At 38.0% G+C, this 22,842-nt stretch overlaps 1 protein-coding gene across 1 annotated transcript in view; it reads right to left on the reverse strand.

The window, feature by feature from the left end:
• dnajb6b (DnaJ heat shock protein family (Hsp40) member B6b) overlaps window positions 1-22,842 on the reverse strand; it is a 46,620-nt gene that overhangs the window by 19,975 nt on the left and 3,803 nt on the right. Inside the window, exons 2-5 of the mRNA XM_041813792.1 lie at window positions 10,130-10,256; window positions 5,819-5,928; window positions 3,440-3,505; window positions 3,128-3,232 (exon numbers count right to left, since the gene is read on the reverse strand). Coding sequence (XP_041669726.1) covers window positions 3,128-3,232; window positions 3,440-3,505; window positions 5,819-5,928; window positions 10,130-10,194 — 346 coding nt within the window. The 5' untranslated portion in view covers window positions 10,195-10,256. The remainder of the gene's footprint in view (window positions 1-3,127; window positions 3,233-3,439; window positions 3,506-5,818; window positions 5,929-10,129; window positions 10,257-22,842) is intronic.

The following is a 22,842-nucleotide window of genomic DNA, read 5'->3' on the forward strand; positions in this document are numbered from 1 at the left end:
CCACGCCACTGTGTGAATCTCTTCAAAGCACACCCCCTCACCCCCCTCATCCCCTGTTTGCTGTCCACTTTAAGGTAGGTGAGTGACAGATCCAGAGGACCAGCTGCTGCTCACTGAGACGACAGGCAGAAGGCCTGATGGGATTTGAGAACCATATCTGGACCCTCTTTCTTTGCCATGTTGAGTAAAAGTCAAGAAAATTGCTGTTTAGGCAAACATCTATTCAAGGAAAATCACTTGAGAGGGTTAAAATAAGCTTTACAAGGTTGATGTGTTCTGTTTTCTACCAGCCAAGCACAATAAAGGTCAAAATAGAACTTAAACTTGACTCTTCTGTGCGACGGTGAAGACAGCTTTACAGTCAGTCCTTTTTTAAACACTCCTTGTTTACTGAAAAGAGTAAACAGCAACAGCTGTGCTCCCCCACTCTTTCTATTCCATGCCAATAAATACAAAAGCTACACGTGTCAGTGTCACAATCTGAAGTCTAATAAGATGAGGTGAAGTTATAGTTCACTTCCTCTATTTTTAGCAGAATTGATTTAAACTGCTTCAATAAATTAGACTTTTTTTCTAAGTTTGTTTCCTTGCCAAGTTTGTGTTGCATCCCACATTTTACATTTGCTCTGACACTCACAGATGCACACACTTGTCGTTATTACATCTGCTTTTGTTTTAATACAGAAGCTATTTTTGAAAGCATTCCAGTTGAGTGATGTAGACGCTCAAATCCATCCTCTGCCTGCGTCTGAACTCCATATTTAGAGCTACACAGGGTGAAGTGCACATGCCTTCCAATCAGCCTTTAGCTGAACCCAGACAACTCAGGACAAACCACACAGGCTTGACTCAAACTATACTAAACTATTGCTGCTTTTGAATCCCTTTTTCTATGTAAATACTATTTTGTTTTAGTTAAATTTTATACAAAGTATTTTGTCTTTCATTTGTGGTGAAACCTGTTCCATTCTTAAGCCTGCTTTTTTATTCACACATGACTATTGATTGTCTTCATTGTTTTAACCCCTTAGAATTCCAGGTAAAATGCTGGTTTAGGTTCAAAGTTGATAACAACAGAACAGAAAATGAGGATTTTACACCTGCTTTATGAGGAAAAGTCCAGGTGTTTCAAACTGGAGGCTCCAAAAGGGACCATGGTTTGCCGACATTTTTCTACACATCATTGCAAATAATTGCCTGGAAAAATATGTTATTTATCACAGCAAATACAGTGAACTATTGACAACAACAACAGCAAATTTGAAATTATAAAAAATAATCCATGGATCTTCATGGATGATATCATGTTTTTGGACTAAATATTGACTGGATATATATTGTGTGGACTCTTTCTAATGGAGCATGATTGTTTTTTGAACAGGACAGCCTCTACTGGTGACCTGTGTCACTTTTATTATTGTTTGTTTGTAGCCTAACAAATGCATGAATTGTGGCTGCTGTAGTGGTTTTATCCTGGATTGGTTTACATGCTCAGAATCCTGAGGATCCGATCTTTCTGATGGTGTATAACATGTTATATTAACATTTTGTTAATAACTGCATAATAACAAAAAGATCTACCAGCCTTTGGAGGGTCCTCTGATTTTTAAGGGGTTAGTCAAAATTCACTAGTTAATACTGGTTTTGTGGATTGATGTCCAAATACAATCAAATATAACATTTTTGTCGACACTTGGATACAGTCATAAAACAGGCACTATAAGAAGCTTTCACTAAATGGCTGCTTTCAACATTCCTCAGCATGATGGCCTTCTATTGTTATACAGAATCAAAAAGGTACCATCATTTTGCTTTTAGTGGAAATCACAGAGAAAAAGGTTGAAAAAAAGACATGATTATCTCTTGAGACTTGCTTCTTAGAAGTGGCTGCAACGACATGCACACTATTTTAAAAGGTATTTAAATAATGGAGAAAAACATTAAGACTTAGATGTATGCCAGCCACTATACATCCTTTCTAAATCTTATATCCTGCCTATGACCTTCTAAACCGATCAATAAATCATAAGGCATTCAAAAATACAATCATGTTGTCTTCAGACCATAATCATTCTGATCTGAGAGCAGAGAAACACTTGATCCTGGAAATCCTGTTGCCAAAACTAATAAATATTGGGAAGAAATGTGCCTGACAGCTATTTTCTAAACTCAAGTGAGTATCTTTATGTATTATTCTAAGCAAAATTGCCAATCAGAAGATTGATTAGCTGTACTGAATTTGTTATGTTTAAAAAAATGAATGTCTGAAACACTTTTGAGCTATGTCCTACCATTTTTGGTAAACTAAGCTTGCTTATCTACAGCTAATACCTATTTGTTTACTCTTCTTGAAGACACAGCACTTTTGGAACATTTTTTCATGGAATACCTCACTAACTGCAAAAACTGCTGTAATATTTGGGTTATCTGTAGTAGCTGAGGAGGTCTAACAGCCGATTAAGAGATGGAGGCTTCACACTGAAGCCGAGGTCAACATCCAGTAGAGTTGGAAGCGTTTTACAACATGTGACATTTAGTGGCCGATGACCTCCTGAGGTGATTTTAGTGCTCAGTGTTCAGGAAATGGCCATTGCAGAGCTGTGGGGGATTATCACCAGGATTTACAGAAGGTTTCCTGGGTCTAATGCTCCATTTCCTCATTTCCACACAGCAGGAGCATCTAGCTAAAGGCTAACAGGCACCAATTAGGACATAAAAATATCAGCACTATATAAAACTCGAACCTACAGGATGTTGTCAGTTTCGCTGTTGCTTTTAACCCTCATGGCTCATCACTGCATCTTTTGAGATTATTTTGGGGCTTTTAGCCTTCATTGCTTGGAACAGCTGAAGAGAGGTAGAAAATATGGGGAGAGAGTGGACAAAGACCTGCACCAAACAGCACCAGGATCTGGATTCAAACCTGTGATCAGTGCATTGAGAACAAAAGCCTCTGTATGGATGCCTGTTCTACCAACTGTGCTAAAACAGCACTCTTTATGTGTATTTTTGAACAGATGAAATCATGCAGTTAAGAATAGCTGTTGCATGCCTTCTGCTCTAGTAGATCTCATATGTGAAAACCCAAATTACCATCATTGTGTAAACAGAAAATAAATAGACTCACCAAAAAGATCTGCAAATGGATCTCTGCCTCCAAAGAATTCCCTGAAAACGTCCTCGGGATTACGGAATGTGAAGCTGCTACCACCAAAGTGATCGTAATGTCCTCCTGTAAAAAAGAACATGTGCAAGAGTTCAACAAAATAAGGACTTTTAAAAGTTATGATTCCAAATCTTTTTTTTGTCCTACATTTGAATAAATAAAGAGCAGGATGTTACTGATGGAGTACATATATTCCTTAGTTCATGTCAACACTGACTACTAATATCTCATCACTCATGTCTATAGAAGAGACCTAAAGATACATGCCCTTACCTCCTCCTCCTCCTCCCCCTGAGAGGCCTTCTTTACCGTACCGGTCATAAACATTCCTCTTGTTTTCTGTTTTGGAAAGAGTTGAACTTTAGATACATAAAAAGCAAGGAAAGCATGGAAACAACTGAAGGTTGCTAACAAATCATGTTAGCAACAAATTCTGCCAATTCTTCTTTATCACCTTTTAATCAGTAACTTGTTTGGATGTCGGCATCAAAACCAACTTACGTTTGATGCATTCAGTTGATCATTCTCACAGTTTACAAGAACTTACAAGCAGCATCATATTTACAGCCAACATGAGAATATAAATCAGTGTGAAGTTGTGACTGTTTTTGACATCAAATAGAAAAAGAAGAGTCAACCTAAATTCACAAAATTCTGCAAAGCAACTATATGCTGCAGTGAAGCATTCCAAGCATAGAGCACTGCTTAGAGCTAGCAACACCTTCTTATTGTGAATGGCTGTGTGGCAGATAATTTCAGCAAATTAAATGAAAACGGCTTCTACTGTTTTCTCAAAAATACACTGGAATTTCAGACTTTGCACTCTCATATTTAGCAGCTAAAGAGAAACAAAACTGCTGACTGGATAAAAGAAGTAAACTAAGGCTCAGTCCCACTACACCACTCAAACCTACCCCTGTGTGTTGCACATTCACATCTAGGGGTGGGTGCTCTGATTCTTGATGGAATAAAGAAGTAGAGTGAAACGCTGGGGTTTTAAGGGTCCTTTAAACAGAGATTTTTTTAGGCTTACTTCAAACTAAGGGTTGACCAATATTATTTTTTTAGGGCTGATACAAGTAGTGAGTATTAGTAGTTCATGAGACCAATAACCAATATTTGGACCTGATATATATTTACAGTTAAAATGGGCCATTGTAAGTTTGGGAGAATTTGCTTGGAAATTATCAAGTACTTTAATGGAAGTTTAGGGGATATGTTTGCAGATTTAGGAGAGCTTCATTGGAAAATTTGGGGAAATTTCTTTGACCTTTTTTAGCCATTTTCATGAGAATTTCAGAAATGTATTTAATTTTTAGGGATCTTTGATATTTCTATTATTTTCATGAAATTGGAGACTGCATTTCTAATATTTTTTTGAACTTGCTGAGAAATTTTAGGAGAATTAGCTTGATTTTTTCAGACATTTCCATTGAATTTTGGGAGGTAATTTTTATTGGAATATTGTGGCTATGAGAATGTTTCACTAAAAGATTTAAGGACTATTTTGAGACATTTGGGATACTCAAAAACGCATTTAAGAATATTCATGGAAATTTTAAGTAATTTCTTTGAATTTTAGGGAATCTGTCTAGATTTCAGAAAGGAACATTAAAAATTTTTGTTTTGTTTTAATATGTTTTTCAACTCATGTACTTGTTAGACACATTAGCTTCATTTTCAATAGGGATTAAGTTGCTGTTTTTCTATAATGTTTCTGTATAAAGGCAAAAAAAAAACCTAAATAAATTACTGGGGAAAAAAATCCTTTTCAAAGACCCTACTTATCACAAATAAGCAGGAGGAACTCAAATTGCATCCTAAACAAAAGCTCAGGTCTCGGAGGGTTAAAGGAGATAGTGGAGAATGAAAGCAGAGCCAAAGAAGTATCTCCTTGCTGAGCCAAAGTATTGGACTTTCATTATTTGTATAAAATACACAAAACCAAATAATGAGATAGATAAAAATACCAGCCCTGATAACCCTACTTCAAACTGAGTGTTATGGGGAATCTCCCAGAATGCCTTGCGAATCATTGGCAAGATGCCTGCTCTGGCAAAACAGGGGTTCAAATGTATGTAGTTTCTCTGTAAATAATATTTGACAAATAAAACCATTGTTTATCTAAATGTAATGTTGTGTAAATGCATTATGATCCTTTCATTTCAAACAAACAGTTACAAAAATCATTTGTTGTTGAAATGTCCAGTAATGATGATACATGCAGTAGCACTACTGATGACTTATCATGAACTTCTCATCTCTTTTTGCTGGTTTGAAGATCAAAGATTTCATCACTACCCCTTTAAACTCTGTTTCTAGAAGCATGCGGGCAGTTCAAAAAAGGGGCGTCAAGGTAGGGGTAAAAATTTGAGATGGGACTGACCTTTAGTTTCTGATTTTCAAAAGCAAGGCCAATGCAGAAGTGGTAGAGATAAATTATCTTAATCCTAGTTTTAAGACATGGTTTATTTTAACAGAAGCTGTCACAACAATGCAGCTTCTAGACTTAAGAAATATGAAAATGAAATTAATTAAAATGACCCTGAGCTTAAAAGGCATTCATTTCCATCTATGCACCCTAGAGGCCCAACATTCGTCATGTTCATACATGCTTTCAAAGTGCTTTTCTCCATCTGCAGAAATTCTCACCATCTGAAAGAACTTCATATGCCTCTGACAGCTCTTTGAACTTTCTCTCTGCTTCCTCCTTGTTGTCTGGGTTCTTGTCGGGATGCCACTTTAATGCCAATTTTCTGTAACTGAAACACAAATACCATACAGTTAAAATAGAGACATGGGTGTAAAAATAGAAACTAACACACTATGTATGTCATTAGGCTGTAAACATGCCGATCAGTTCTTGGAACAGAAATAGGGGATGGAAAATATGAATGTATGTGTAACGGACGTGCTCCTATCAGAGACACATATCCACGTGCAAGTCTTTTTTTAGGCTGGCAACCATGCCTACACCAAACATACAACCACCACCACCACTCTCTGTCCTTCTCCCCACCCAAGCAGAAATAACAAAGACAGCCTGAACTCCAGTGACGTGCTGTGTAGGCTTGCACAGGCGCTTACGCTGCATCAGCTGTTTGTTTCGACGCCCCGCAGCAGCACTGGCAGCGGACACAAAGATGCTGCGGACGAGACTAGGGACTATCGGTCAGCCAGAAAAAAAGAGCTACACACAATCCAGGCATTGACTCTCCTAGGGGGAGTACTCTGTGGTGAAAAGTCTTTGTAGTCCAAGTCTTTGTTGTAATCTGTGACATTATCTGACTGCCTAAAGCCTGGCCAATGGAGGATAGACCAGACTAACAATGTGGTGCCAGTCTTTGTAGTCTGGTCTTTGTAGTCCTGCTCAATGAATAGGGTCATGAGATTGTAAAAATGTCTCATTTGAACAACTATGATGTTTTTAAATCTTTGAGGATTAACTACTCTGACACTGACATAACAATGACAATTACAATTAATTACATTTAACAACTGCCTTTGGCTGGTTTCAGGCATATTTCTGTGTATCGTGTCGTGCTAGATACAGCAAGATTTCATAAGTACGAATAAGATACTTACTGCTGAACACCTATGACTAAGTTAACTCTTATGTGACATGAATATGGTACAAAAATAGTGGTAAACTTCACGGCTTCATGCTATCATACTGATGTTTAGAAAATGCTATAATGACAAGGTATGCAAAAGTAAGTATCCAATAGTAACAAAATACTTTCAGTCTTGCCTGTGCTAAGCCAATCGATGCATTGTAAAACAAGGAAAAACATTTTAAAAACACAACATAAACAACACGAAAACAGAATTTAAAGAAAAAAGACAAAATAGATCAGCATAAAGCAAGGCCAGGGTTCTTTAAGTATACTTCACTTGTGATATAAAGCGCTACGTGCAATATAAGGTTACCATACTCTGACATGCTAGCATTCTACACACTAGTATGAGGCCAGGGCAGTAATTAAACAAACAATTGGGCATTCTGAAAAAGTAAGGTGCTCCAAAGTTATTCCAATACACCCCAAGTTGGGCATGAAGTGTTCATAGCGAATGCTTATTTGCAACACCTGTCCCTAAAAGGCTTTATATGAGAATAAAAGTTCAGTTAATTAAAAAAAAGAGAAAAAGGTGAACTAGGTACAACATGAGACAATAAAAACACATTAAGCATGATGGTCTTACAGACAATCAGATATGAATGCAGCTCTGTGGCTGAATTAACCAGGATTTGGTAGCTTCTTTATAAGTGGTGAAGTTTGTAACACGTTTCAAGTGATCAGGTAGAGAGTTCCAGGATCTGACTCCTTTTATAGAAAAAGCAGTCTAAGTGAATTATGTTTTACACAATGGAATGATACACTTTCCTTTTGAGACAATTTGCTCAAAACCACCAAAATATAACCTTGCTGGCGCTACATGAAGAGTCAAGATTCTTCACAAGGTAGTTTAAAGAGTGACTAAACCCCAGAGTTTCAGCTGAGGTGCATTGACTGTAGTATTAAAAAATGCCATGAGAACGTCATGAGCAGAGCAGAGCAGAAAAGGATGGGGGATAAGATAGCCCATGCTCTCCATCCTGCTATCCCTTATCGGCCACACCTTTCATTTGACTGGTCGGATGGTTGGTCAGTATGCTCTCATCTGACCAAGATTCCTGTAGTCGGTTGGTCTGATGCCAAAAAGTCATTGTCCTGAGATCACGGGAATTATAAAGGTAGGTGCACGCTGATCGTCTCTGAGTCAGCTGTTATTTTAGTTCAATAAAATAAGGATGAAAATAATCAATAGTGCCTCATAAAGCTTGTTATGTTGATTTTTAAGGTCATCCAGACTACCGGAGGATGCAATGAGGAGCCTGTTATGAATTAAGCTCATTTTTGTTTATTTTTATTCTTTACCTGCACAACCAATGGATTGGTTGGTGTGTGGGTGCAATTTGGTCAACCAAGATTTTCTTTGGTTGACTACAGCCCTACAGTCTACGCTGCTTTTTAGATTTGATTATTAGCCATAATGTCCTAACAATTACAGTCAGACCTACCACAGGTTACCTGAGTGTGAAACTATGATATAAGGTCACGTAGAAGACACATGTTCATATATTCATATATTATCTAATTTATTTGAAGACAAACATGGTTTATCCATGATCTTGGGCAACAGCGCAACAGTTACCTACAGTTCTACAGTGTCACAGCAACATCTCTGGTTGCTCAATCCCATAAAACGTTTGCATTCTACCGCCACTGGAGAATTCTTCAAAAAAAGGAAGTTTCAATCGAGAAACAATGGTCATGTAGAAGACACAAGTTTGCATACAACTGTCCTTGTTTACTTGTGAACTCGGGCAAAATGACTATATAACCCACGACCCTAGTGTGTCACAGTAACGACTCTGATTGGTGGAGAGACAAATTTCAGCTGCTGGCTGCTATGAGTGAAGTTAACAGTTGCAGAAAAAGTGGGCAGTAATTGTTAAGCTCAGTGGAGACAACAGATAGCTCCACGTACATAGTTTTGCACCAGATCACCCAGTAGACTTTTTTCCTAAATTCAGTTGCAGCAGACAGTTTTAACCTGTAGAGGGCAGTTGCTATGCATATCTTTAACATGAAATGTAGAATTTTAATATTTTGTGCTAAAATGTCAAGTTTTGAACCCTAACTAATCAACATAACTACTTAATCCCCGTAGATTTTTTCCATCTTAAGTGGTCTGAGGGTTTAGATACTCAATTATTTTGAACTGGGGATGCATAATATTAACAGCATGATATATTTTTGCTTAAACAGTTAATTATTTGTATTGTCAGGCAGATATGAAAATTTCTGCCAATATTTACAACAAATATTTGGGCTACAAAAATCTATCTATATCAGCTGTAAATACTGGCCATATGAACAAATAAGTTAGTGGCGTTTTAGGCTGAACCAACAGACTGACATCAGCTGAAGTCCTTTTCTTTATTCATTATCATTTCTTATACTTAAATTGTGCTTTGAGGACTTTAATTTTTTAATTTGTGCCATCCTTAAACTTTAAATTGAGTTTATTAAGGTCTGAAGTTTAGCTATCAATATCAGTATCGTCCAAAATGAAATTGTAAATATTGGCATGTCAGATCTTGGCAATAATCCATCACTGTGCATTCCTTCTTTAAACTGCTGATGGAGCATTTTAAGAGTAAGCGGTTAAAAAACACAAAGGGATTTCTCCCCTTTCGACCATGAATGTCTGACCAGACAACATTCATCCAGACTACTAGTGACAGACTTAAGACAAACATTGCCATCCCCAGAGTCGAGCCTCTGACACAGCGAATAAATCAGAAGTGGGAAAGTTAGAGCTGAGGTCAAAGGCTAGGGGCATGATTTATTGATGAGTGTTATCTAAGATAACTTCAATTCTGGCTGCCAACATTTTAGACCACAGGGAGAGAAAGCAGACTCTCAGAATTAACTGTATGTCTGTGATCAAATTTGGTTAATTGGATTTACAATAGTTGATTTTATCAGTGAGAATCAGTTTCAGTTCTCATTGGATATCATATCAGTTCACTTATTTGTTTATTGCATTACTTAAAATAACTTTCAATTCCCTCTAGATCACATGGGCTGAACAGGCATAGATCCACATATTCCAGAAGTTACTTTATCAAACAAACACATGTTAGTGAGAAACCTGAGGAAGAGCAATTAACTGGAACTGGCCAGTTCACTGCAAGAGGTGGGTGAGTGTAGGGGGAAGGTATTTGACAGCAGCAAGGTTACAGGAAATAGAGTGGAAACTTTCTGCAATGCAGGCCCTCTCCTCTCTCTCTACTTGTGTCAAGTTTATACAGCCAGAGGGAGATATAATTAACCTATTACACACCTCTGAGTGCTGGAGATAAAGCAACAACACCAGGAAAAACCAAAGACAAAAACACCCATGGGCACTTACGCTTTTTTGATGTCATCTTGCGTTGCATTTTTGTGGACTCCTAATATCTGGTAGTATTCCACCATGTCTGCGTCTGTGTGTTTGAGATTGAAGTTGCTGTCCCGTGTGAAGGTTCCCGGCCTGGCCTCTGTGAAAATAAAGTCAAGTTCTGTTAAGACATGCTTGCTTGGAGAGATAAAGCCCAGCAAACTGTATGGAGCGTAGCCGTGTGTGACGGGTGAAGAATCCTCCCCTCTAGACCTGAGGGGTAAATTTGTAAAAGGGAGGGAGGGGGTGCCGGCATTAAGGAGGGTGGCAATACCCAACAATCTAATCAAGTGCACTGAAATAGAGATGCAGCGAGGAGGACAGCTAAGCTAACACAGGCCCGGCAATATTACATAATAAGCAGGTGATCACCCCAACCCCGAGGCTCTAACAGAGAAAACATGAATCATGTTTTGTTCGTAAAATTGGAAGATGGCAATGAAGAACATGAAGGATTTTTTCAAACATGATGTAACGTTAAAGTTATGAAGCTTAGCCTCTCGAAAACAAGACAGAACAAGTCAGATGAAAAAGTATCAGAGGAGATTCAGCCCCACTCATTTCAGCCAACTTCTCCATTTTTGTTTTCAGCACTAAATCAGAGAGCAGAAAACCTGCACCAACACATCTATCTTATCAGTTATGTTCTCAGAATCTTTATTGCAATCCGTACCCAGATACATGTGCTGCAAACATACTGAGTTTGATCTAGAGATTCATAGCAGACATGCAACTCTTCTCTTCTGTTGATTAAACTACCAGATGGAGCAAACCATCCTTCAACTCATGGGTCATCTAGTTTTCAGCTACAGTGTAAACTGAAATTGTGAAGCGTGTGAAAAAATCTCAGTTTGTATCAGATGTGTTAATATCAAGAGTTAAGGGTAACATTAGAAACTCTGTTGCATCTGGAAAGAAGAAGTGGAAGATACTGGATGCAGTACTTCTGAGGAGGCCACTCAGTGGGGGTATGAATAAAAATATTCAACTACATGAAAACAACCTCTGCATCTTGGGGCCTACAGGGCCAGCATGCAAAAAAAAATTTGCATATACTCCTGAATTCGTCTCCGTGTGGACAGGGCCTTCGAACTTCTCTACGGACTGACTGCAGAAAAGGTAATAAAATCTGCCTCGTCCATGTTAACAGATGGGACAAGGTTCAACTGTAACATCACAACGCATGTCAAAAAAGCTGTTTACTAGGGCTGACACTTTCCAGTCAAAGCATCAACTCCTGTTGCCTTTTAAATTCACCAGTCGGCAAATACACTGTATTAAGCTCCTTTATCATCTCACTAAAATATACACATTAGCATTAGTGTCTGTGTAGACTGAGAGCAGAAGAAAGAAAAGATTATGTCTTCTAGTAAACAGATCCTGAACCAGCTGACTTTTTTTCCCACTTCACCTCTGCATTCTGTCTGATATATGCTTGTAAATTACACAAGGGCTGGATCAAGTGATCCAGTTAATAGTTATCATTATGAGTTACAAATAATTATCTCAGGATATTTTGTTGTTGATACTGTTCCGATTGTTATCGTGCCATGATCACAGAAATTGTATGGTTAAAGGCAGCGGAGTCAGCTGTTATTTTTGTACAATAAAAATGAACTCTTTTCCCTGAAGGATTTCTTTAAATTAATTAATACAAAAAATGACAGCTTTGTTGACACATGTGGCTCCAGCAGAAATTTGTACCCCGGATTAACAGGGTAGAGGAGGAACAGTAATAGGAAATACAAACACAAGAGAGGCAAGAGTCTCTGAGTTTCTGTAATGGTGAGTGTCTGCTTCAAACTAACAAGCAAATCTATTAAATGATGGACTGGACCAGTTCTTTGACTTTTCAGGCAAGTTGAATCTGCAGCTCTTGATCCCTACTGCACACACTCTGGCTCTTCATGTACAGTATGTCAACTCCTCTCCCTGGGGTGTTTCGGCTTCATCTTGTACAACAAGAGGTGACTGAAGCATGCTGTCCATCTTCATACACAATTAAGTCTATGGTTCTATCTATTATTCATAAAATAGTGCACCATCTCATTATAAAATGCAAATTCATTGTGCAATATGAAAAAAATAGATTAAGAAACATCTTTGAATGTAGTTGTTTAACAATAGCATAAAGCTCTCCTGTTAGTTTATGCTTGTAGTGGGTGTGTGGGTATTTCACACGCTCTCTCTCAGCACTTGTAACAGTACAAGTGGAGCAGGCTTTGGCTTTCAGGCTCTTCTCTGCGGTCTGTTTAAAGAGGAACTCAGCCACAGACCTGTTTTTCTCCCAGATTAAAACCACTGAGTTTAAAGGCTTATCTCTGAAGGTTATAACTCAGAAAATCTTGTTTCAGTTTAAAAATAAAGAAAGTAGAAAACCTGCCATGTCCAATCTCAACATCAGAGGACCAAATCACTTAAATGTCAAACAATATTAAGACTACTCAGACAGTTTTGCACTCTGGTAAATTCTAACAATGTAATTGTGCTGGATAAACCTCACTACACAATAATAATAATAGAGCAACAATTAGCAAAAAAAGGTAGACTGTGGGATTAATCCAGACAAATTCTTAAACTTCACATCTGCCAGAAAAAAACTACAACATGAAACAGTGATAAAACCTTGAAAAAATCCCACCAAACTTTTCAACCCTTCATCAGCCATCTCCATTCCCTTCCAGATCAAGACCTTAAACTATAATCCAAAACCTTGAGGTCTACATTTCTTTCTCAGACAGTCAAAATTAAACATCAGCCGGCAACATGCCAAGTAAAACAAAAGAAAATACCAAACTAACCCACAGGAGAGTGAGGCCATCAATTATCAAGAGATAATTCTGCTATCACACTGAAAAAAATGATAAACAAAACAGTGAGGCCTACTTACTGGGGGTCGTACTGTGTCCTGTTTGTTAGCTATTTTTAACCCGTGGCCTTTGCCGTTGGATTGTGTTTGTGTGTGGGGGGAACATCAGGGGGGTCGGGGGGCATGTTTGACACATGGCAGTGCTGGTGAGTGATTTCTGGATGGGACATGGCACGGGGACCAAACTCCCCTTGCTCAGATGCCAGAGTCCAGCAGTAACCCTAGAGCTCCCTTTGATACTTCATTATCCTGCACTTACTGAAGTCCCACAAATATGTAAATTTATGGGTGTACATTGGGAAAAAAATATGAAAACTGTTCAGATAATGCAGAATGCTTGGGCCACTTAAGAGTTAAGTAAGTAGCTTGTCCAGAGATATACTTGCTATTAATTGCACTTACAACCACACATGATGGCTGTCAAGGTTCTCCTGCATTGGTTTGACATGTTGGCTGTGCACATCCTCAAAAATTAATGCAAAACAGACACAAAATACAGTTTGAACGTGTGGAAGAGGTGTGACAGTTAATACAGCAGCAAAAGCAACAACAGGTGAGAGTTTTAAAGTTTTAAATCAGCGACGACGGGCAGTACTTTCAGGCGCGGCAGAGTCGTGACATAAGCAACAGCAACAAGAGGCCGGTGCCGTTATGGCGGAAGACATTAGCGTGGAGCGCTAGTTTTATCACAACTCGACAACATTTCTTCATTAAAAGAAGAACAAAGAACAGCAGTGAGTTGTTTTCTTTCAAAAACGACAAGTCGTGTACTGACATGTCTATAGTCGCCATGCTTGGCGTTATTCCTCGGTAGCTGCATACGTGCACCTCGGTCGCGGCTACATCATATGTTTTGCTGCTCTGACTGGCCCGTAAAGATGTGACAGACAGAACGTTCATCAGATCACACTCCGACTTTTTTTTTCAAATTCTCTGCCCTTTCCCAAATGCTCAGTATCTATCCGTAAGGTTAGTATATCACTGTTTTACATAAAAGCATGTTTGTGAAAAGATGAGGAAGTAATTATTTGTTAAAGGGGCTTAGATAGCCCTTTGCTCAGTACAAAACTTCTCAAGACATTTGTCTCCCTTCATCTGGCTAGACAATGCTAGAAGGTCTGCAGGACTGGATAACTTGTGATATTGATCGACTCCATGCCAGGTAAACTGGTTTAACTGTGGAACAAAAAAAATATTTTGTGGGGATCATGCTCAATGCATGCAGAAATCGTCTGATCACCATTGCAGCCCAGAGATCTATTTAGAACTTTAAAGTACTAACTTTCCTCCGTTCCCATTCATACCTCATAGCTGTCCTCGACTTCCTGACCCCCAACCGACATACAGGATCATGTGATTGCAAACAACCTATAGTAACCTCCTCTGGTGTCTCCATATTTGTTGTTTATATCCCACACACCAGGTAGTCATACACTGCTTATGCTCTCTTGTGTTGTGTGTTAAGGTAAGTATATTTACAGTCATGCTTATAACACACCAAATGCTTTTGTGAAACAGGAAGTATATCTCTGGCTTTACAATGTTCTTTTTCCTTCGTCAACATAAATAGAAATGTGGCTCAAAAATGTGACTCCTTTCTCTTGTAAAACTGGCCCCAATATCTCGACTCATCATTTTAAATGTACGTTCTTTATCCCCCTTTCTTCAGCCGTTACTGACCCACTCACCTGGGACCAGTCCCCCTGCAGCAGTGGGACTTAATGGACACTTATGCAAGCCTCCGATGTGCTTACTTGTGGTTGTGTGCAGTGCGTGTGTGTGTGTGTGTGTGTGTGTGTGTGTATCCATGCATGCATGTGCAGCTTTATGCCTCGTGGTAGCATTACACAGCTAGCCCAGATCTGATGGATTCCTGCTCCACTCATTGTGAGCAACAGATGTAGGTCAGTCAATCCCATGATGCTTCAGCCAAGCGGAGGTGATGGTTATAAAAGGTATCTATGCTCAGATTGAAAAAATCCATCATTTTAGTTTAATTTTTCCTGAAGTAAGCACTTATATTGAGGGAGTCTGATGAATAATTAAGGAAATGTTCAGTGTGCTTGGTCGAAATTCTTGTGAGATAGACAGCAGCGGTTAAACAGAAGGGAAACTTGCAGACTTCAGAACAGTTTAATAAAAACATGTGCAGTGGAGTGATCCATGGGGGATTTGTTTTAGTAAACCGACCATGAGTACAACCTTCACAAAAACAACTGAACAGAACATTTAGTGGCTTTCTCATTCAAGTTTATTTTTAGAGGAAAAAATAGTAGTTGTCAGTTATTGTCTTAGCTGTCTAGAGGGATCTTTCATGTTTTTTGTGGTATATAGCAGAATCTTGCTGTGATCTAAGCTCAAAGACATATCCTTTCATTTCTGTTTCTGTTTCTGTTTTACATCTATAAAAAAGACGAGCAGACAGGTGCAGTATATGACCCATGGATCACACTGTGGTTTTAAAGACAGCACTGATGTGCAGACATTAAGAATGCAACTGCATGTATGCACCTAAAAGGGAAATTACACAAAGCAAATAGGTGTTTTTACTTCAGTCAAAAGCTTACTTTGTTGTCGTCAGTAAAAATTTTCAAATAACTACTTGTCTGATTTAATGTTAAAGTAATTGTAAAACTGAAACCCTGGCCAGGAGAGAACCAGTTGCATTCTGGACTTGATCTAGATTTTGAGAACAAGAAAATTAGAAAACATTCAATTTTAGCTTTAAATGTAATGATCAACCATTTTACATAATAAAGAGCATCTGGTGTATGGGCATACAAAGAATATAATACTATTATTTTTGATTTCATCTTACTACTATAATTGGAGCCATGTCTGTCTGTCTGTGTCAATTTGCACGCCACATGGCTGCTCCAATTTTCCTTGATACCTCTCAGAAGACTTCTTGGGTGTTCCTGTTTGACAATCAAAATCATGAATATGTACAGATTATTTATAAGATTCAGAATTGTTGTGCTTTTGCTTCAGTTTGCCCCCCCTCACTGTCCCCATCCCCCATCATGTCACTTACAACTACAGCTGGCACGAGTCTGGTTTTCTGTGTAACTGAGAGAGAGAGAGAATGACAGAGCTGAAAAACTACTTGACTTTGTTGAAACACGCCCACAGGAGAAATGTATTTGTCATGCCTGGGTGTGATAACACCTGCTGCGCAATCCTTGATTAAAGTAAGCTCTCTTCAAAGCACTTCTCCATGCTCATATTGAACAAGATAACGCAAGAGATGTGTCACACGGTGTTAGAAATCACGGTTTATTAGCTGTTATTTGTCAGCTGTAGTTGGCGGTGCTATATGGGTCTGTCTCTGTGAAGCTAAATCGTGCGATGCTTTGTTAAAGCTGCACAATACGGTGCATGCTGTAAAACTTTGGAAATAAGTCAAAAGGCACAGCTTTAAGGCTCCCCTTGTTATGTTGTTGGCCCATCACTGCAAATACACACAGGAAGGCAGAGATGCTGAGCCATTAAAAAAACACCACTTTCCACGCAAATTGGCCCAATTGCATTAAATAATAACTGGTATGGTAACAGCACTGTGTTAATAGAATAAAGATAAGCCTGCTACCTGTGAGAACTGGTGGAAAGCTTTTATGATGCACGACCTTTTCACACATCAGTGAACAGTTTCACCTCTGTGTGACTTTGTAATAAATGCCGATAAATGATGTGTAAATAAGGTTGGTAAATATTACACTGACACTGCAATGACTTAGCCGCCCACAAGGCAACATATTTGGCATGCCTGGATGTGATGACACACCTGCTCCATGATCACTGATTACAGTAATGTCTCTTTAAAGCACTTCTCCGTGCTCTTGTCAAACAAGATAACACAGATGTCTCAAACATTGGTAACAGAAATCACGGTTTATTTGCTGTTATCTGTTGGCTGTAGTTGGTGGTACTGTGTAAACATGTTTAAATATGTGTCTGTCTCCATGCAGCCAATAGTCAGAAATCCAGCTGTATTAAGAAAAGCGTCCCGCGCAGGGCTCTAGTCCATATAAAGTAGTGATGCACCAATAGTAAAAGTTATGGCTAATAAAGATGTTTAAAAGAGTACTTTAACCGATTGCGAACGCTGATGTTTTTCATGGTTTACTTTGGTGTACGATTCACGCTTTGACAACAATTTCTCTCATGTTTGACCATTGAAAAAAAGTTGGTCCAACAGCTGACTTCTTGTACCTGATAGAAACACTCTTCTTTGAATCAGCAGTTGGGTGTACAAGATTCTAGCAATAAATTGTTTTGACACAGCAGATAAACATTGGCTTCTGATATCTATTGGTTCCACATTTTTTGCTGATGGCCAATGTTTTTTTAACAAAGCACACATCAGCTGATGCCGATGTTAAACTGACGCCTCACTGCATCCCTAATATGTAAGCATAAAGCCTGAACAAGGTACCTGTAAGCAGAAATTAATGAATTCAACCCACAGATATAGGTACTGTGCACTAAAATCTCCTATTATGAACGTGTTTGAATAATGCAAACTGTTAAAGATTATTTATGGTTTAAATGATCAAGGATTCACTATCATCATCATCATCATCTAAAGAAATCATTGATCCATATCCTCCTTATTAAGATACTACATATTACTTCAGAATGTGCAAAAGAATAGACTACTTTTTCTTTTCAAGTCTGGAAGACTTCAGAAACACACTGCCAATCATATTGTTTTTTTATTTGTTTGAGTTGACATAAATGTTACTTTAAATCTTTAGAGGTTAGATTTAATGATGAATAAATCACATGGCACATGTTCTGTTGACATTATTTTTCATATTATGATGAAAAATATTTTTTTTCCTAGGAATGAGAGCTGAGTGAAGGGGTACCTCAGGGCAGGACTTTCTAGAGAATTCCTCACCCTGCTGGTGTTGAAACAGGGAACTTCCAAGTAAAGGGTGAAGAATAAACAAAAGTATCTCCAAAATTGATGGATGAAGTAAGATTTTTTTGTATAATCAAAAGATGGCAACTGGAAGAAACATTACCAAGTCATTAAACTAATGCTCAGTGGTTGGTTTGAGCTTGGTGCTCTTAGTGAAGCACTGACTGAACAGATATCTACACAGGATTTCAGTGCAAACGCTTCCAAACAACTTGAGCAGTAAGAGGTTACCACATCTGTTCATTGTCATTCAGCTGTATAGTACTGGTGTGCCAAATCAGATCTCCCAGTAAGAGGAAACTCTGTGTAACACTAGTCAATGAGACTTAAGTCAAACTCTTGTAATGGTGAATCACAAGAAGGAATGCAAAATGTACTTTACAGAAATTGCCCTAATTTATTTGAATGTCATTTGAACATTTTGTTCAGTGCACACCTTATACATGCTGTATTCAACCGTGTTTGAAATATAGATGGAAATCACAGAGTAACTCATAACAAGATGCAATATGAATCAGTATCATCATGATCACTCAAATCATGAGTTACCATGAGGAGTCAGAGTAGTGGCTGAATTAGTCATATCTGCAGCAGTGAAATCTGTTTGAAGCACTTTTTAAAATTAAAGCAAAAACATTTGGGGTGTTAGTTATTTGATTATTATTTTAAACAAGTCAGGATAATGATAAAATGGCCTATCCATTTTTGTGCCAGCCCTCTCCAAGGATGGCTAATGCTGGCCTTACACTAGAAGACTTTGCTAAAACTTTTAAAAGACTTTAAAAAGACTAACCTCTGACACCCTCTCACACCCAAAGACAATTTGTCAGCAAATCACTGAGTTTTTACTCACAGACTAAGATTCTGCAAAGTCTGTGGGCCAGTAACCACAAGACAAGAATAAGATTCTTTTACAGTAAAAACTGAAGCGACTTTTCAAGTTACTGCAACAACCAGAGAAGTATCCTTGACACACTTCAGAATGAAAGTACTGCATGAAAACGCGGGGTATCTCACCACAGAAACAAACTTTAACTTTGAAAAACCCAGTGGAGGTTTTTGACATGATACACAGACAGAGGTGCAGAGATTTGACAGCAGCTCAGTGCAGAAACTTTTTTTACCCCTTGAGTTATATGCGGACGTTTAGCTGCTTAAGAATGATCCACGCTCACATTCATGTTTTAAAAGGCTAACTGTTTTAACGTGCTTACACAGAACACTAGCTCCGCTTGGTTGTGGATGACAGTTGTGTCAATGAAAACACAAACTGCATAAGACCAGACTAAAGATAATATCAGACACGTGATATTGTCGTTACACCAAGACTCAAAAAAGACTGCCTTAAAACTGCACAGATAGCATTTTATGACTACCTTACACCTAACAACTGAGATCACGACTCTCTTGATTTTACTTTGACTTTTGAATTTTGTCTGTGACTTTGAAACTGCTTGAAAAGTCATTGCGAGCATCATGCAACATAAACAAATTTTGAGTCCACTAGTGCAATGCTTTGAAATGCATTTTCCCTATCCCTGCTGAGGAATATGAAATAATCAACTCAAAAAGCATAGCCATACAGATGTTTCTGCTTTAGCATGTGGGTCAGTGGTGATCTTACAATCTCCTCATCTTTGTCTGTCAACTTCATAAAAATCCATCCCCCCTGCAGCAGCAGAAATGAAGTGATAATGGACAAACACTAAAGGCCCACTAAACATGCAACATGGTCTTACATGCTTTTATTAATAACACAGGGTGGTTATTATTTTCTGGATGAGCAGCTTAAAAATGTGGGGGGTAAATGAAAGGAATAACATCTCCAGGCACCACTAAACCACTGTATATGCTAGCTGGAAACAATAAACTTTATCATTTGCCTAACCTTACTTCAACATTTATTGCTTTAATTCAGATTAGGTTTGCAGCATAGATGGTAGCTAGACACTAGTGTTAGATCTGTAAGAGATTCAGAGTTTTAAGCTGGAGATGAAAAACCACCCTCTCCTCTTCAAGGTAAAATGTCTAACAGAGGCTCATGTTGAAGTTCTGGCATAGTATTACTAATGATAGGTGTCCTGAAAGCTACATGTGAGTTGAATGGTTGTGTTACCAAAATGGGGTTACACAAGTACATAATAAAGAAAATTTGATCAGACTCAGCCTCACCAGAAATTCAATATAACAAGATAACGATCAGGATTGGAGGCCTACAGCGCCACTGGAATTTCCCCAACAAACTTTATCAGCACTCCCATTATGTCTTCCATACTTACAATAAGCACCATCATTTCAGTATCAGCAGGTTATCAGAGTATAGGCCCATAAATGTAACAGCTTTAACGATTTCTGTCTACACAGCAACTCCACAGTTAATTACCCGCTGAGGCTTTATCTCTTGATTAAAACCTATGATTAGAATTCACTCATTTCTAGTACATTTCTCTCGAAGGACTTCTTTTTTTTTGTTTTAATAATCACCTGAAAACGCAGCCTGACACTGTTAAGAGCTAAACACTGAGTGGATAGTCACTTCTACTGTGATTACAATCAACACAGGAAGCTGGAGAGGGTCCATGAAGAGTAAAAGAACCCTCAAAAACCACTCGATATCTGACATTAACCAGTCAGGAGCTCTGCACATCTCAGGCTCTGAGCAGCAAACATAGCTGACATGAGACAGGCACACATAGTATCTGAATACAGCACAATAACATGCTTAGCTGAGTGTCTGAAGATACAGAGAATATTCAGAAGATTATCAGCAGCCCTTTTGCATTTTCTCTGGATGTATCCTTCTATAGCAGGGGTGTCAAACTCAATCACAGCAGGGGCCAGATTCTGGATTTAGGTCTAACCTGAGGGCCTAAAAGGGTCACTATTTAACCATAAACTGTCAACCTCATTTTCACCAGTAATAAAACATGAAAAAAAACAGCACTGATGATAAATCATTATGAAAATCAAAAAAGTTTAAAGGCTAAATATGAGATAAAAATTTCAATTAAATAGTTCAAAAGATCAGAACACGATATTAAAAATAAAAAAATGTTTTTAAAGAGCAAATATATGAGGAGAAATTTGAAATCATGAGTTTGAAAGGTCAAAATATGAGATTTTGAAAGGTCAAAATGTGAGATTACATTTGAAATCATGAGTTTTAAAGTCAAAATATGACTTAAAATTTTAAATTGCGAGTCTGATGGGTGAAAATATGGGATTAAAAAGCCAAAAATTAGGAGCTGAAAATGTCAAAATATGAGCTAGAATTCAAAATGATAACTTAAAAAGTTAAAATTATGACTTACATTCAAAATTGGGATTGTAAAAGGTCAAAATATGATATGAAAAGTACAAATTATTCATTCAAAGTGTCAAAATATGAGAAAAAATTGAAATCATGTTTTTAGAAGTCAAACTATGGGATTAAAAAGCCAAAGTAAGGAGTTGAAAAGGTTTAAAATATGACTTAAAATATAAAATTGGGAATCTAAAAGATAAAAATGTTACATATAAAGTCCAAATTCTGAGTTGAAAAGGTCAAAGTATGAAAAGAAAAGTCAGATCATAAGTTTGAGTTGTAATCTTAAGATGCAAAATTGAAAATATGAAATAAAACACATATTAATTTAATTCCCGACATTTTGAATTTTTATGAAATCTCTTTGATTTTTCAGATTTTTATGGCTTAACAAGGATATTTTAAATAATCATGTTGAAGTTTACATTTTTATACTGGAAGAAATCTGCAGACCTCATACTGGTGGGCCAGTTATAATAAAAATATGATATGATTATGCGGGCCGGATATAATCATTCCACTGGCTGGATTTGGCCCCCGGGCCTTGAGTTTGACACCCGTGTTCTATAAGAAGGTATACGTTCAGCCTAATGTCATCAAGAGATGGCCTCATTTACAGTATACAGCAGTAACAGGACCTTCCACAGACGTATAAAGTAGTCAGCTGGTGGGAAAGTAGCCAGCAAGGGGGGGTCTGGAGGTTTGAGCTCTCACCGGGAGCAGGGCAACGACAGACAGGCAGCTTTCTAATGAATGTAATGAAAAAGATGAGTAATTCTAACAAATGCAGGAAAAATGGGTGACAACTTGTTAGTCAGACTATACTAGGTCAACCACAGGTAGCCAGCGGTCAGCTGTGATTAAGTGAGTAGTCAGCTGTTTGGCTGACAGCTTGTGGAAAGTCCTGCAACAAGCTTCTTTCTAAGACAGAGCATCCATTCATACACTTAAATATGTGACATGTAGGAGGGAAAACTTGATACACCGGTCCTCCACTTTCCAGAAATCTACAACTGAAATCTTTTCGTTAGTCCATCCTTGTCATTTTGACATAAACACAAGATTCTTGTACAAAACCCCCACAGCTATTCTTGGATCCAACATTAGACATGAAAAATCACAGCACAAAAAGAGAAAATAGAAAAATTCTCAGAAAAGAGGTTAGAAAGAGGGCAGGCGAAGTGTTTATGAGCTGTGTTGTCTTGTTCATAAAATATATAACAGAAATAAAGCAAAATTTATATGAAAAACATCCTACAGTTTCAGTTATTCTCCAGGTAAAAATCAAAACTGCATAAAGATTTTCAATGACAACTCATCTTACACTGATCATTTTCCCACAAATTACTGATACCCATTTCTTACATGTTCTCAAATCAAACTTAATAGCTTTAAGTCACATGACCACGCAGGGGCCTGGACGCCAAAAAAGGCAAGTGTTTTTTTTGTCACTTTGGACTCTTACAGCACCTAGGATACTATTCAAGATGCAAGTACACATTACTTAACAACAGTGTTGGTGTTTTGGCCCTATAATACTAAAAGACAGTCTTATCTTGATCAAATACTATATCTTATGGCAGGAT

The sequence above is a fragment of the Cheilinus undulatus genome, linkage group 19 (assembly GCF_018320785.1).
Source record: "Cheilinus undulatus linkage group 19, ASM1832078v1, whole genome shotgun sequence".
Classification (NCBI taxonomy): Eukaryota; Metazoa; Chordata; class Actinopteri; order Labriformes; family Labridae; genus Cheilinus; species Cheilinus undulatus.